Source organism: Triturus cristatus, chromosome 10, assembly GCF_964204655.1.
Source record: "Triturus cristatus chromosome 10, aTriCri1.1, whole genome shotgun sequence".
In the NCBI taxonomy this organism is placed as follows: domain Eukaryota; kingdom Metazoa; phylum Chordata; class Amphibia; order Caudata; family Salamandridae; genus Triturus; species Triturus cristatus.
The window spans coordinates 528,626,008-528,642,764 of NC_140593.1; the positions used below are offsets into that span (position 1 = coordinate 528,626,008).

Here is a 16,757-nt window from a genome sequence, read left to right on the forward strand (position 1 = left end):
TTTAAGTTATCAGAAACACTGGCGGTATTCACAATGTGCACACAACAGATATATTGCCCATATCAAATTATTGTGTTGGTGCTACCCATATCGCAACACAATCTTATTTTCCTCCTTTCCTGAGGTCTATGCTAACGTGCACACAGAGTTCATCTTCAATACATAGATTTATAACGTGTTCAATACCTCAACACACCTATGATGCATTATAAACACAGGCGTTTTGTAAACACTTAGAAATTAGCTGGAGTGTACAGAATGATGTAGAAAAGTAATATGGTAGTTATCCATCACTATGTAAACTATAAAACTAACACACTCATTGGATGATGTCATCAGTGTTGTCACCAATGATGTCATTTGAGATGCCATCGGTGATGTTATAAATTATGTCACAGAACATGCCCTGAGTGATACAATATGTGAGGTCACAAGCAGTGCATAGTGGGGGCACAAGTTATAGTTTGAACTTTCCTGTATGTCACAAAACAATGGCATCCTGTAGCTTTTCCTTACACACTCCATGTACCCTAGCACAATTGTCACATAATTCACTTTACAAACTCCTCTCACTTTGCCTTAAGAGAAAGAAAAGTAAACACCAATCCAGATGTTAACAGAATAAGCAGAAATGTGTCAGAAGGCACAACATGATTGTGACAAGATAAACACAAAATTTAACAGCAACTTTTGCTCTTTCTAGACACAATAGAAATCGGCTAGTGACCCCAGTGGGCTGCAACCAAATGTTTGTGAAATGCTGTGATAGGGCATGGTACTATAGAAGCTGGAGTAGTGAAAACAAACTCCTTCACAGAAAGTGTATTTGTTGGGTAAAGTCATTTTGAAGTCCAAAGTCCAAAACAAGGAGCGCAAATGCTTCAAGTCACTGAGCACCTTCAACTCTCCATTCATAGTAGATCTAGGCACTGTGTGTTTTCCCCTTCGAGGACCTCCATGCCTTACATAGGGGTCTCAGGCAAAGAAAACAAAAGTGTGAAGGTTGCCCAGCCCTGAATAGAGAAAATAGCGTTTACTAAACCCCCGCCGGAATCTGGCTTGCGGCCATCGTACCGATATAATGAAAATTTGACACTCTGGAGGAATGATACACAGAACCCATTTTATGAGCATTACGTATCCTGTACATAAAGAAAAATATTTTCCCCTAACTTTGTAAACTGTCTAAGAAGCAATTATGAAATGTGTATTACATGGCCTTGATGAAGCGACATGGTGTCGTGAAACACGTGTTGGCCTGTGAAGAATGCCTATTGATACAAAGGTATTAAATAAATCCATGATATATTAAGTAAATTTCGACAATTGAGTTTCACTCATTAACCGTTAGACCTCAAAACCAGACACTGTTTACTAAATAGGCTGGGGTAAGCGTCAACACATCAAGACAACCATTTGGTGAACAGGCCACCAGATCAAGAGTATACATCACCAAAGCCAGGTTAGGCTGTACTACAATTTTAATCAGAGTGGGAGAACTGTGAATTTGGGAAGACTGGTGCACCATTAGTTGACAGGAGTGTCCCACTTCATCAGACTCTAAAAGGTCCCCAGAGGTTTTAAGCAGGAACCTGTATCCAGCAAAGGGAAATGGAAGTTCTCCATCAATACAGATATATATGTTTCATGCTCATTTGACTGCTGAGGGTGGAGTCTTTTCTCAAGGTTAGAAATGAGACTGAACCCCTGCTGAAGTTTTGCTGCTTATACCTTTCAGACCATCTGGTGTGTAAGTCAAAGAGGTTTTGATACACTTTATCAGAGTCTGGAGGAGTGCTTCCCAAGCTACATCAACACGTGTAGGTAAGCTAATCACATCTGCCTAGTGAGCACAGTCCTTCCCTGTAATCACAGTCTGCATGTTACTCTTTGAGGCACTGGCCCACCTTGCCCATTACAAATAAGCCTGAAGGTAGAGTGATTTTAATCAAAGTTCCATTGCCACCCTCAGTGAGCTGGGTTGAAGAACATGTGTCCTTGGTATCCAATGTTTGAAGACCTCCTGCATGGTCCTTGTGTGTGCTGTTTGTGCCAAGAGGTCATACTCCTGTTTGCCATCTGCACTACCAATATGTATCATCTCCCCTCTGGACATAAAGATGGTGACAGGTATGCTATGTGTCTCAGTTAAAGAGGGTCATTGGCAGGTTTGTTCGAATTGCTCTGCTTATGTCAAAGTGCTGTGTGGCGCTTACATGGGAAAGTACTTTAGCCCCCCCCCGGGCAGACCACTGGATCAAAGACTTAGCATATTGTAAAGAAAATCTCGAACTCTATGCAGAAGAGCTTCCATCGTCATCCCAGCCCAAGGACATTTGGGAACCTTTGGACAATACCTCCATTCGCAAGCCCATGAACACTCAATGCTTGACGCAGAGTGATGTTAACATGTTCTGCATTTTGTAGTGAGTTGATATTATTGTATATCCTATGATACGCAGTCCCAGATATTTCAAGAGGTCGGACAATCACATGTTGTTTGATGTTGATGTTTGTATGTACTGCCTTGCAGGACAGAGATGATATTTATGTTTTAAAAATTCAATAAAGAGATTGTACATTTCTTTTGTTTCAAAGACGGTGACCAGATCTCATTAGCACCACTGGGTCATGAGCTATCCAATTTAGAAGTGTCATTATACACTCTGTACATACACTAAGAGGCAAATACTTTTCACCAGATGAACAACCTTTAACTACAAAAACTGGCATATTAGATTTGACCATGTTAGAATATTATCATCATTCCCCAAAATTTGCCTTCATCATTGTAAATATAACGATCAGCTAGTGATTACAAACAATACATTATGGAGTGTTATGTTTTTGACAAGAAGATCACATATCTTTGTTTCTCAAATGAGATTTTTAATAGCTGAGCAATTCTAAACAACTAATGATTGGAAACAGAATATATCAGTGATGTAAAATGGGTGCCTAGTGTTGCTACTTGTATTTCATTTGTGATACTTGATGTTTTTCTTAATTGAATGATTTCCATTGTTTAATTCAATTTTTTATGTGAGTATATCTATATTTAAGGCATTATTAAAGTGTTATTCTTTTTATACAAAATACCAAGTCTTACTCTTCTAGTTCAGAACTAGACATTGACTACTCAGCCAAACTACCCTAGACAGTCAAAGACTTTCGGGAAGCCATCTTTCTGTCTCAGTGCCCAGTGTCTGAGTAGTACAAAAAACTTAAAATCTGTTTGATAGCTCTGTGTGGTACCTGTGACTTTAAGGGACAGAATAACAGAATGACCAAGTGCCCCCCTGGCATTCTTCTGTTGTGGTGTGAGGGTTTGTCCTCACTACCCATACTTCTTTATGATCTAAAAGATTTTCTTAAGCATCCTTATGATCCGGATCCAGAAGCAGGTTGCTACTGTATGATTCGCCTGGACATTAAAGTTGATTTCAGTATCTACGAGAACTCCAAGGTTCGTAGTCTTCTTTCCCCAAATCGGGCAGGTTCCTAGTGATTCTGGCCACCAGCTACTATTCCAGCTGTGTGATCCTGTGCCAAAAATCAGCCCCTTTGTCTTTTCCTCATTAAGTTTTTAAAAGTTTCGGCCCATCCAGTCTGCCACTGCCAACATAAATCGCAAGACATTATCTGCTATGGAGAATGATATCTTGACGATTCACAATAATTTGAGTGTCATTAGAATATCACACCACCTTCATCCCAATCATTAAGATTCAAGAGCGTGGGGCTCAGCGAGGAGTCCTGCAGCACTCTACATGGCAGGGAAAAAACTTCTGAGTAGAAGTGCTGTACCTTCACCTTTTGAGATTTATCCCTAAGAAATGAGGACAGAAGTGCCAGGGCTTGATGAAAGATACCCAAACATTAGAGTCAATCCGACAGCAGCAAAGGCGAGATGGCATCAAAAGCCTCTGATAGATCCAAGAGTATCACAGCCACACCCTGTCCTTTATCCACAAGCCGCTTTATGCAGTTTGTGGCTGAGATCAGCACGGTTTCTGTTCCATGATGTTTCCTGAAGCCGAACTGAAAATTATTCAGCCAATGGTGCTGTTCTGTAATTTCCATCAAATGGATATTAAGCTGCTTCTCAAGATTCTTTGCTGGACAGGGAAGCAGCAGAATCGGATGAAGGTTTTTACAGTCTGTACTATCCAGACTAGATTTCTTTAGGAGGGGCATGATAAATGCCTCCTTCCAACTACGGGGATAAGATTCCGAGATTATCACTTTATTAATTAAATTAGAAAGAGGATGAGCTATGGTGCTGGCTGCCAGGTGAAGAACTGCAGGCGGGCAGGCCTCCCGATGTGACCCTGATTTTGTATTAAGAAGATATTGTTCCACCATCTTAGGGGTAAGAGTTGGAAAAACAGATAGTACTTCGGTCTTGTGGTCTAATTGAAAGGACATCCCTTGAGATGTCATTTGAGGTTCTCTGGTTGAGATTCACTTTGTGAATGAATAGGGGGTTACTTCAAACCCTTCATGGATGTCTACGATCTTAGTGTGAAAGAAATTTGCTAATTGATTACAAAATAGTTGTGAGCCCTCCGGCTCTCCTGTGACCTGAGCGGTGGAGATCTGCAGCACTACCCTAAAGAGTTCTCTAGCGGATTTTTCCTCTGTTAAAGCTAGTTTGCATTCTTTAATGATCTTTCTATATGTGATTTTTTCTTGCTCTTCAGGTTTTTCCTCCATAAACACTTAAGCGTTCTGAGCCTATCAATATACCAGGTGGCTGAAGAAGAGAGTATTTTTTGCGAGACTGCACTAAGGGGGTGCCAATTTGTGGGCTTCCCTCTCCAGCAACTCTGCAAATGCCTTCAACCCACATATCTATATCCCCTGGGATTTAACAAGATATACTTTTTAGTGCTCTAGACAGTGCTTCGGCAGAGACCCCCTTCCAGCTACTTGACCTAATCAAGATGCAAGGGGGTTGACTGCTTCTGACTGAGGACAAGGATGTTAAAGAAAAGGCTACTGCACTGTGGTTGTACCAACTAATGAGGGTGACGACTTGATGGCCAGTCTAATAACATTTGTAAAAATACCATTCAGTGAGTCACCCACCCTGTGAGTAGGGGCGGATACCAGCTGCGTCATTCCCAGATTAGAGAGAACTTCTATAAGTGAGCATGGTTCTTGGTGGTCCGACTCTTTGAGGTGGAAATTAAAATCACCCATGATGGTCAGGCATTTGTTAGCTAAGAAGGGTTCTAATAGAAGTTTAAGCTCTTTAAGAAAGGGGGATTTGGGTCCTGGGGGTCTGTAGACCAGTACACCTCCAAATGAACAAGTGGCTGATAGAATAAGTTTGAAATGGAGAGCTTCACATGTTTTTAGAGCATATACAGATTCCATCAAGAATTTAAAATGCGATTTGAACACAATTGCTAGACCGCCGACCGGCCACCCAGCCCTGTCTACCCTCAAAATTGAGTAATTTGTCAGAATGAGACTTTTTTATTTGAGTGTTTGCTGTGTATTTTGAAAAACGTTTGCATAGCATTAGTTTGGTAAAGCTTCTTGTCTGTAATAGAACAAAAGACCTAAAAGTAATAGACGGAGCACAACTTAATTATGCAAGATTCAGATCGTTTCACGCATCCCATCCATCTCAAGTGTTGTTTAAGAGCGTTGATTCAAGAGGCATGTATTTTCACAGTCGTGGGTCACAAGACTGCTCTTTCATGGATACTCAGTCTGTCATACAGAAAGGTAAGCTGACCAATATTGCTGAAATGCATCAGGGGTTGTTTGAATTACAATTTAAAAGGGAAGTGGCGTATAAGTTTAGACTGTATATTTCCCTTTTGTGGCAGAGTCACTACTGATTGCATATGATTGGTTACAGTCTGGAATGGTGCAGGCACGTTAAAATCTATGGAACTGAATGAGCCCTATGCCATTGACAGCGGTTAATATTTAAGTAAGAATTTCCATCCATTACTTTTGTGCTATCTAAATATTGCACCCTAAGAAGCATGACGTGCTCTGTCATAGGTAACTCAAGAATCACCTCCTTAGTAAATCCCAGTGAACCAATGGACAGGGAAAGTGCTTATAGTTGTGTTTGGAAGAGATGGATCTAGAAGAAGGGGCTCGGCTATCCCTTTTGGGGAAGATCCAAGACAGGTGGGGCACAGACAAGCTAAAAACAACAGACGGTACTAAAAGTCAAAATACACTTTGAGAGTCCAAAAATAAAAACTTTCTAACAATTGGATAGAATGTAGCTGGGTTGCATTCACACAGTGTTGGACAAAATATCCCCCCTTTATGACAGATTTCATGACGATCTTTGCATCATCCATCTAAAACATCGCTATTTCACATGATTGTTGCAAAAATATTTTGAATCAGTTCTGATAATTTGAATGAGTTGTGAAAGGTGTTAATTGTTCACTTTTAATATTTGTTCTGATTTGTCTTTTTTCATCTTTCCCTTAATTGTATTTCCACTTTTGTTTCTTTGACACATCCTGTGAGCCCTGCAGCAAGTGGTGTACAAGAAAGAACAAAACAAAGAAAGGTACAAGAAGAAATGAAAAATAAAGTGATAAAAGAAGAAAGGGAGAAAGAGAGAGAGAAAGAAAGACTGAAATCAACAAAGAAAGAACAAAAGATATTTCCCTATGTATTTAATACAGGGTATCTAAGGCTGATATGGAACAATAATGTCTTCCAGCATTATTAATGGCATTATTTCTAGAAGCCAAGGTTTAAGTACCATGGCAACGAAATATAGTTATGTCATTCGCATAATCAAATAATAAATTTAAACTGAAAGAGCGTAAATAAATGTTACTTACTGGCACAACATTATATGCAAGCAGTACATACTTCAAATCTGGGGACACATCATACTTGCTGACCTTGAACGTTTCCTAGCGAAAAGAAATTCAAGCAAATTATTAGCCATACATAAAAACTCAGCAAAAAACAATTTAAATCATAATTACTATTGCTGTTACAACCGAGGTCCCACTTACAGACCAGTATTTGGCCATTTTTTCACTACCATAACATATCATGTATTTGTAAAGTGCACATTCATTGCGACAGGTATCTTTTTGCTGAATAACAGATGTTTATTGTTACCCAACTCAATGGTACTCATTTTATCGACCTTAGAAGGATGAAAGGCTGAGTGGACCCGCAATGATTTGACCCTGTGACCACGAGGTCAAACAAAGGTCCCCACAGCCGAGACATTACTCAACTAAGCCATAAACACCACTGATCCACCAAAAGAAAAACGGTCAGTACATTTTGACTTGAATGCCTCCTTGGTGGGCTTGCCAAGTCAGCAGTGAGATGGACCTTAGGGAAAAATACCCGGTGTTCGACTCAGTTCTCTCACAGCGTGTCCTCTCGCTACTACATGTCACCACCCTCGTGGCGTGCCCCTGTGACTCTGCCCATTTAGATCGGCTCCCAAAGATCCAAGTAGTACACTGGGAATGTACCTCTGAAGCAGGGTTAAGTAAAGTTTCCAATGTCCATCACCACCCCCTTTTGTACCGCTTTGTTCGCCATAAGTTGGCAGGGTATGCTCAGACATGAGTCCCTTGCTCACTTTGCCACTGGATTCAAGCAAGCCTGGCTGAAGACGGCTGAAATGCCAGAAACCGGTCCTAGGAAGCTTGTTTCCGGTCCAGGGAAGGCATGGCTTGGCAGTTCAGGCTGGACTGTTCCCATGAGGCACAGGGTCAGACTGATTTGCATATGGCCATGTCTGAACTGGGGTGGCAGAGTGGGCTAAAGAACGGTGATGGATCAAACCCAGATCTGTTGACTGGGTGTGAGTGTTTGATTGGTTCTGATGCTCCGTCCATCACCACCCCCTTTTGTACCACATTAAAAGTGTCACTGATTTGACTTGAGAATTTTCTCCAAGTGTGTCAAGGTAATCTTTGTGCATTTCTCTGACAGACTGCCCTCGTTTACATGACAGTGTGTCAGGAAAAATGCAACACTGAAAATGGTGGTATAACAATAAATTGTCAAGTCAGCCTCCAATAATTTTCAGCAGCACTTTGCCTGTACGCATGGCATTTCTGATGACCTTTAAATACGGTTGTTTCAGTGGTATGTGGAGGTAAAAGCAGCAATATTTTGAATAATGTTTTACTACCCTAGACCTTTAAATCTTACTTTCATTGCATAGTGAAATCCAAACATTCATCCAAATATTAATCTAGATCACGCTTTCTCCAAATTCCTTTAGAATTCTTGGATTACCATGCAAGTTATCTAATTGTATGTTTAATTGAATTCACTTGATATGCGAAGCACTTGAACTAAAGATAGCTGTTTGTCAAAGCATTACAATAAGCAATATTTTCCCGAACAATCATGTTATTGATCAATATTTCCTCCCAGCCACACAGTGCTTAATTTGAGCCAATGGTTTCCAGTGCTCGGCACCGCCACTTAATTGTTGGCACCTGTACACATGACAGTCCAGCACATGGTGACGCTGTCTGTCTAATTTTGAGATGGCCACAACAACAGTTGTTTAGTAATTATTTATACATTAAAAATGACTAATACCAGGCCGCCCAAGCCATTCTTATATCTTTGGTCGGCCTGGAATAGTCCAAATTGTCACACTTGTGGGAGTGTCATGGTTAGTAGTTGCTATTACCAGCTTTGACAGGGGCAATGAGTGGCGCAAGCTGTAGTGACCTCATAACAAGGGCACTGGCATGTCTTTTTCTTTTTTTTACAAATTAAGCACTGCATCCATAGTCTGCCCCTTCCAAGATATTTCTGATGTTAGAACATGATTGTGTCACTTCCTTTATTTATAATGGCAAAGGGTGCATAAGAAATCCTTTACACAATCAGCTGGAGGTTTCTCTGAAAGGTTTAACCCATTTTGGCTTCAACAGGTATCTGATTGGAGTTATCAAGACAGCTTATCATTCAGCTGCACCTGCTATATTATCAAAGAGAAACTCTCCTGCACAGTAGCAACAGTGCAGGAAACAAGGCAGGGCCCTCACACATTTCCTGGTTAATCACTCTGTATTATCAAGCGCTTTGTTCAAATAATTGGAAAACATATGTACCTCTCCTCCCTCATTATTGATTATATTCCAAAGAAAATCATGTTATAAGCAGAGAACGCCTTGGCAATTATGACTAAAAAATTAACATAAGGCAAAGAATAAACCCTGGAATCGAGTGACGTCATTCATATAGATGAAATTCAATGTTTTGGTGGTTTCGGTAAACAAAAGGAAAATTGGCTGATGCAGACAATGTATGACAGAGTGATGTATTGATTAAAAACTACTTTCAAAGTACAGAAACTTGAAATTAACTTTTACTTGCAAGGTAAATCAAGGAAAGATGTTAACTGTATCAAGGATTACATTCTCTTACAATCCATGTCTAATACCATTCAGTGAATGATTAAAGATCATGGAATTGCTGGAAAAAAAGCTTAAATGACAACTACAAAACAGAGAACGGGCCCACTCAAACCGCACCTTTACCGTTGAGCTACTGGACTGAAGAAGACAAAAAGGATTTTAAAATTGGTCAAATCAAGAATCAAGAGAATTATACACTCTATTATTGGGGGAAAGAATTTATTATTAAATTTGCTATTCCTAGTGTGTGAAGGGATCAAGGGAAACTCTATGCGGTATTCTGCAATATATTATTTTGCTGAGTAATAATTTGAAGGAAGTATTGGTCAGAGGTGGTATGAAAGTAATAAAACTTTGTCTTAAAGATCAACAGATCAAAGCCTGACAAGATCCGAACTGAGAAATAAAAAAGAAACTTCATAGGCTAATACATTTATTAGGTTAAGGGATAAGCCCACAATATTGTATTTAAAATATTGTATTAAAAATATTGTGCTTCAGAAATATTGTCGCCAACTAACACATCACAATATCATGAAGGAAAGTACATATAGACAAGTATAAATATACTATTCCTAACTCGATATAATGTATATCTATATAATGTATATCCATAATATATACCTCCAATTCATGTAGGTGTGGCATTGGGAATGGTACATTTATCCTCATCTGTATATGCTTACTTTGAGAATATTGCAATAACCAATATTTTGGCTAAGATATTTTGTTTGACAATATTTTTCAACACAACACTGACCGGGGAGGAAAACATGGCGGCCGCAGGTTAGGCGGTGCGCGCATCAGCATTTTGACCTCCCTGAGCCTCCGTGGATGATGTCGGCAGTTACCGGCTTGACGGCGTTTCCTTGATACGGAGGTCGTTTCGGCGTGAAGTACCTACCGATAACGTCCCCGATAACGTTCCCTTCTCTCTCCTTTTTTTTGCTGTTTATCTTTTCGGCTTTTCTACGGCACAAGGATCGGATCGCCTGACGCCGGACGCGTTGATGTGTGTGAGCTTGAGCTCGAGCCTGAGGCCCCACCCCGCCTCTACCTTGCGGTGGAAGCAGGCAGCCGTGGAGCCTAGGCGTGGACGCAGGGCGGCAGCTCGTGGGCTCCTGAGAGGGAGTTCTTGGGGTCTGAGAGGCGAAGCTCTCCTAAAGGAGCCCAAGGGGCCACAAGAAGACACAGAGGACATAGCAGTAAAGGCGAAAGAGACTTTAAGTGCAGCTGGCGACCTCCGCTTGTTCCCGGATGACACAGGATTGAGCAGTAAGGAGGGGGCTGGGTCGCCAAAGGCCAAAAGACCTACCAGTGGTACATTCCCAGAGAGGGGACACAAGAGTAGAAGGAGGGGGAAGGGTCCCATGAGCAGCGCCCCCGGGGGAAAGCAAAGCGCCGGCCTCAAGGCCCCTCAACAAACTACCTTAGAGGTTTTAAAGGCTTCAGAGACATCTGGGAGAAAAAGCGGTAAAGGGGCTATACTTCTCAAGGCGAACGCCAGCTCCCAGTTAGCCGGTAGAGATTGCAAAAGAGAGATACGTAAAAGTACGATCCGCATAACCCCCTCGCTGCTGTCATATTTCAGGGTACGGCCCCAAATTTTAGATATCCAACTAGGCTTAAAGGCAGTTGGTGACCTCAGTGAAACCCTGGTTGGAGCTATGAGCAGCAATAACAAGCCCGATACGGCCAACAGTGAGGATATAATTAGTTTGGCCAACCTCAGGTCATTGTCATCCAGGAGACACACTTACTCAAGCTTGAGGTGAGGGATATGCTTAAGAATCTGAAGTGGGTCGACAAATTTATTTCTACGGACCACAATGCTAACATACGTGGGATCCTCATAATATTTAAAAAGCAGATCAAAGCCCAGATTCTGGAACAGAAGGAAGATTTTAGCAGAAGATGGCTACTTGCGAAAGTTCCGTTAGAAGGGCAAGTGTATACTCTAGTGGGTTACCATGGCCCGAATCAAGACGACCCGTCATTTTTAAATAAAATTCAGAACCATCTGATTTCATGCCAAGACCCCGTAGTGTGGGTGGGAGACTTTAACATAGTCTTAAACCCCAAGCTTGACAAATCGTGCAATTCAAGAGCATTGTCTTCTTCCAAAGCCAGGCAAACACTCATAGCAATAATGTCGAATCTGGGGTTGGTAGATGAATGGAGGCAGAGATCAGGTAATATACTAGGGGTTTCTTTCCACAACTCTAAGTATAAACACAAGTCAAGAATTGACTATGCTTTTTTTTGTCATAAGCTCAAAGATGATCTGAAGGAGATAACATATATCCCCTCTCATTTGTCTGACCACTCGGCCATCTCTTTTACTCTATTACATCACCAGCAGACCAGGCATACCTCTTGGTCTTTTGACCGGACGATCCTGCTTGAGGAGGAAGAAACCTACTTCCTCGTCTCTGAGGTAAGCTCATTTCTGAAAATTAATCTAAACTCGGCCTCGATAGTCATCGTATGGGAAGCACTAAAAGCCTTCCTAAGAGGCTGCATAACAAATAGAGCATCATATAGATGCAAGGCTTACAGAACTGCAATTACCAACATAGAGCAGGAACTTAGGCAGGCAGAGCAGAATTCTGGCTCAGTTTCGGTAGAGGATCAGGAGAAGCGGGTAGCGTTGAAGACAGATCTTGAAAGCTTACTTCAGGAAAGGGTGGCCAAGAGATGGGAGGCAAGTAAGCTGTCACATTTTGAATATGGAGAGGCGGCAGGTAAAATTTTGGCTTGGAAAATAAAAGCAGATCAGGCCAAAAAATATATTAAGGAAATAAAACTGGAAGGGGAAGCTAAGGCCAAATCCTCCACCTCAGAAATAGGGATCGCCTTTCTGGAGTTCTTCCAAAACATCTATAAAGATGACATTGTGGACGATCCAATGGCTAGGGAGGCATGGCTAGACAAGGCTCATCTCCCCACCCTTTCGTTAGAACAGCGCGACCATTTGGAGACTAAAATATCAGAGGTTGAAGTTATTAACACCATTAAACAACTGAAGCGAGAGAAGGCGGCAGGACCGGATGGCCTACCAGGGGAGGTGTACGGTGCACTAGGTCCAGCTATAGTTCCATCTCTGACTGCCCTCTTTAATGCCATATTTTTTTGAAGGCATGGCCCCGCCAGAATCGTGGAATGAGGCAACAATTGTGCTGATCCCCAAACCCGGTAAGGACCCAGCTGACTGCAGGTCCTACAGACCAATCTCACTCCTAAATAACAACTACAAAATCTTTGCGGCCATCCTTTCGGGAAGGTTGGGGAGTGAGATTGGTTCGATAATCCACCAGGATCAGAAGGGTTTTATAAAGGGGCGACAGTTGGCAGATCTCACCCACGATCTGGTTGGAGCGATAGACATCGACGTTCTCTCTTCCTCTGGCCATTTTTACCCTGGATGCTACCAAAGCATTCGATAGGGTTAAGTGGCCCTATCTGGCCGCGGTATTGAAAAGGTTTAATTTAGGGGATAACTTCTGTCTCCTTTATAAGGATCCATGGGCTAGACTCCTGGTTAATGGGGCTCTTACTGAGCATTTTAAGATTATGAGGGGTACCAGACAGGACTGCCCGCTCTCTCCCCTCCTGTTCAATATGTATATTGAACCGTTCGCTCAAATCTTGAGAGAGGAGTACAACATCCCCTCTTTTGAGTTTGGAGGATGGGTCAAGCGGATAGGACTCTATGCGGATGATATTCTCATTTATACAACTGACCCTGTGCAGGCCTTCCCCATTATCATCAAAAGGGCTAAAGAATTTGGGCAGATTTCGGGGTATGAAATCAATGAAGGAAAGACAGAGGTAATGACTTGGAATATCCAAAACCCGCAGTTGGTAGTCTCTCTATCTATACGCTACCTGGGAATCAGGATTACCCAGGAGATTGGTAACATAGCTCATATTAATCTGGACCAGGTCTTTCGAGAATGTCGGGCGCTATTAAAAGCTTGGGCCTCTCTCCCATTGACAATATTTGGGAAAGATAGCTTAGTAAAAATGTCCATCCTCCCTAAGTATACATTTATTTTCAATACTATCCCTCTAGCATTTGAGTCTAAGCAAATTCAAAAGTGTCAGCAAGACATAAATTCATTTGTGTGGAACTATAAATCAACCAGACTGGCCTGGAAAAAATTGAGAAGGAGGAGGGAGAAAGGGGGGCTCACACTTCCAGACATACAATATTATGCCTGGGCGTTTCAGCTGTCATATTCCAGGATGTTGCTGAAATCTCCATCAAGTGCACCAATCGGCAAAATGTACAAGGCTATGTTGATTGGGGAGGATCTGCCCCCTGATGGCTTTCTATTCAAATTCGGGGCCGGAAGTTCTTCAAGAAGGTGAGGATAAAGACCCTACAATCACTGGCAGAAGCTTGGAAGATGATTAGAGAAAGAGTAGGGTTGCCCTATTTTTCAAGTTTCGCTCCAATCTGGGACTCCCCGGGGCTCCCTCCCTGCTTGAGGGATAGTCTCGCAACTCCCTTAAAGGAGGCAGGGATAATAAGATGGGGACATCTGCTAGTGGGAGGGGCACTGGTAGGTTGGGAGGAGTTATATGAGAAAGTTGGCCCAACACTATCGAGATTTAAATATATGCAGCTCGTTAGCTAGACCCGGGAATTGATGAGGAATAGGGTACATTTGGGGAGGAGTAGCATCCTGGAAGAACAGTTGGTAGAGAGACAAGAGGGGGGGAAAGAGGTAGCCTTTTGGTACTGGGCAATTCAGGAGGAGGTGGATGGGGACTTCACTCTACCCGATGAGCAGTGGGGAGGGGTCATGGGTATGCAGTGTGAGGACCTATGTATAAGATCTTTCACTCACCTGTATAAAGTGGTTAAGCCGGCTTGACTGTTCATCGAGCCTATCTATCCCCTCAAAGGCTATCTAAATTTCAGATTGGAAAATGCTGAAATAAATGCAATCTCCCTGCAGCCTCTGATGTCCACATGTTTATGGATTTTCCACCTATTAACACCTTTTGGCAGGAAGTAAAGAATACTTTGGACTCTATTCTTAAGATATCCATACCTGTTACATTGGCGTTAATAATATTTGGGGTGGACGACAACATCACGGGGCAGGCAAAGTGTTTCTTGTTTTATGCAATTCTGCTGGCCAGACGGCAGATTTGCAAATTTTGGGTTGACCAGAAGGCACCATCACACGCAGGTTGGCTAACATCCCTATATGACACATCTAAGGTGGACCTGGCCAGATCATGTGGCCAATGTAACCTCACCTTTTGGAACTTGCTGGTTCAGTGGAGGTAGAAGGGCTCGGTAGACCTTCCGGGTTTTTTTTTTTTGTTTTTTTTTTTGTTTCTTTCCCCGGGTCCGATGAGTATGCCATCATACTCCAAGGTTCCTTGGCCGTTCCTACTGAAAGGCTTTTAAGTCTAGATGGAGTAGTGAGGGGATTGGTGTGCCCTCTTATTTTTCTTCTCCCCCCAGAATATCCCGCAGAACGTCTTTCGCCGGTCTGTGTTTTACTGGTGTTCGGGTCTGGGAGATAACTATATTAAGTTCCAGACGACATCCAAGGTGATCGCGTTTCTTTTTAGGATTGAGGGGCAGGAAAATGAGGACAAAAAAAAAGACAAAAAAAAAAAATATATATTTTTCAACACAATATTATGACCTAAAACTGCAAAAAATTGCCAAAATCTTGTAGACCTGAAAGAAGGAAGAACAAATACTGATTTTTTGGTACTCAATTAAAATGTGCTGAAGAAAAGAAACAGAAAAACTAAATGGTATGCACATCTACGGAGTGTGTTCAGAGAAATGATGCAATGCAAAGTTCCAAAATGTGATGTAATATCTACAGAGAACCTTGCATAAAGGAATATGGGAAACTGCTAAACATGTTGCAAAATATTACTGGACAAGCTAACCTGAAACCCATAAGTATGATTGAAAAATATATATATATATATATTATCATAAAAAATTCCCTATTTGATGATCCCAAATGTCCTAAATGTAGAGAAGAAGTGAATGATCTCCAGATTTTACTTCACTCTCTGAGTTTGTAAGAATTCTGTTGTACTGGCCGTACCACTATTCAATTCTTTGGGAGTCCAGTTGGCGTAAGTTCTTACCTTTTTCTATACGGTACTAAAAACATTTAGAAATGAAAGTTTGATTGTTGTTTCATATGATTCTGACAGAACTCTACCAGAATATGAGGCTCTGACAGAAGCAAAAACACCAAAACCAAGAGACGGCTCAAATTCATGAGGTGCTTCAATAAAGCAAGAGGGTTTTTACCACAACTAAATAAGTGAAACTGTAATTGTGGCAGATGCTTGTGATAAAAGTAGAATGAGATATATAACTTCATGAAGATCTTCCTTATTCCCACAGACTTGTAGTATGGTGAAGCATTAAAGTGTAGGAAGCTTAGCTTACTGAATAACATTGTGGCATGAAGGGTTCACAGCTTGTTTAGGAGTTTGTGTACATCACTAAGAACAAGAGCAATGTTTTTAACTCAAATTGAGAAGGAAGATGAAATATGTAAATAAAAGATGGTACTGTAAAGAAAGATGTTCTGACAAGCAACTTCAGATAAAGATAAGGAAATTATCTTGTTTGCTTACATGTGAAACTTAAGGAATTTGCTCGGATAGACATCTCAAAGATGTTTACAAGGTTAAGACTAAACAAATGTAAAAGAGATGATTTTTAAACATGTTTTTGCAAGAAGGCAGCCAGCTTGTTGGATACAAACAGCAGTGTGTAATTTAACATCAATGGGAGGTACCTTGCCTAACTTTTGTAAAGTGTCACATGTAGACCAAGCTTTTGCCCTGGGGGAATTTCAGAGTGGGCCTACCACAACACATTGGATGTGAGTTTTTATTTCTTGCTCTCTATCTTTATTGATTGCTTACTCTTTCAGAAATGTACCTTATTCAGACACAGCATTGCATTCTTTCCTGAAAAATACTCATTCTCTACATCTTGCAATGACTTTAGTGAGGAAGATTAGGAATCACTGTAAAAAGGATTACTGTTGGATAATCAGCACATTATTACGCACTCACCCTATATCTATAATTGGAATGCAAATAAGTGCAAATATGTAGATTTGTAACATCCCACTTTGTTCCAGCATATTGCCTGTGAAACCTAATAGCATATCATTATGGTACATCTGGCTCCCTTCTTCCCATGAGACTCAAAGACAGGTTAGAATCTGGCTGTTGGGTATTCCACAATGGTTTCTGTAGGTGTCTGTTGGAAATAGCCCTTTCTGCAGTGTAACCCCTAAACGTGTTGCCTTCCTCCTCTCCTTTTTGCTGAATTTGTTTTTG

The 16,757-nt window shown here is 41.4% G+C and overlaps 1 protein-coding gene across 4 annotated transcripts in view; it reads right to left on the reverse strand.

Moving 5' to 3' along the window:
- The window catches only part of DPP6 (dipeptidyl peptidase like 6), a 2,129,336-nt gene that overhangs the window by 978,027 nt on the left and 1,134,552 nt on the right, over positions 1-16,757 (reverse strand). For all 4 annotated transcript variants that reach the window (XM_085631994.1, XM_085631993.1, XM_085631995.1 and 1 more), the window contains exon 5: positions 6,834-6,908. In XM_085631994.1, the coding sequence (XP_085488120.1) occupies positions 6,834-6,908 (75 nt within the window). The remainder of the gene's footprint in view (positions 1-6,833; positions 6,909-16,757) is intronic.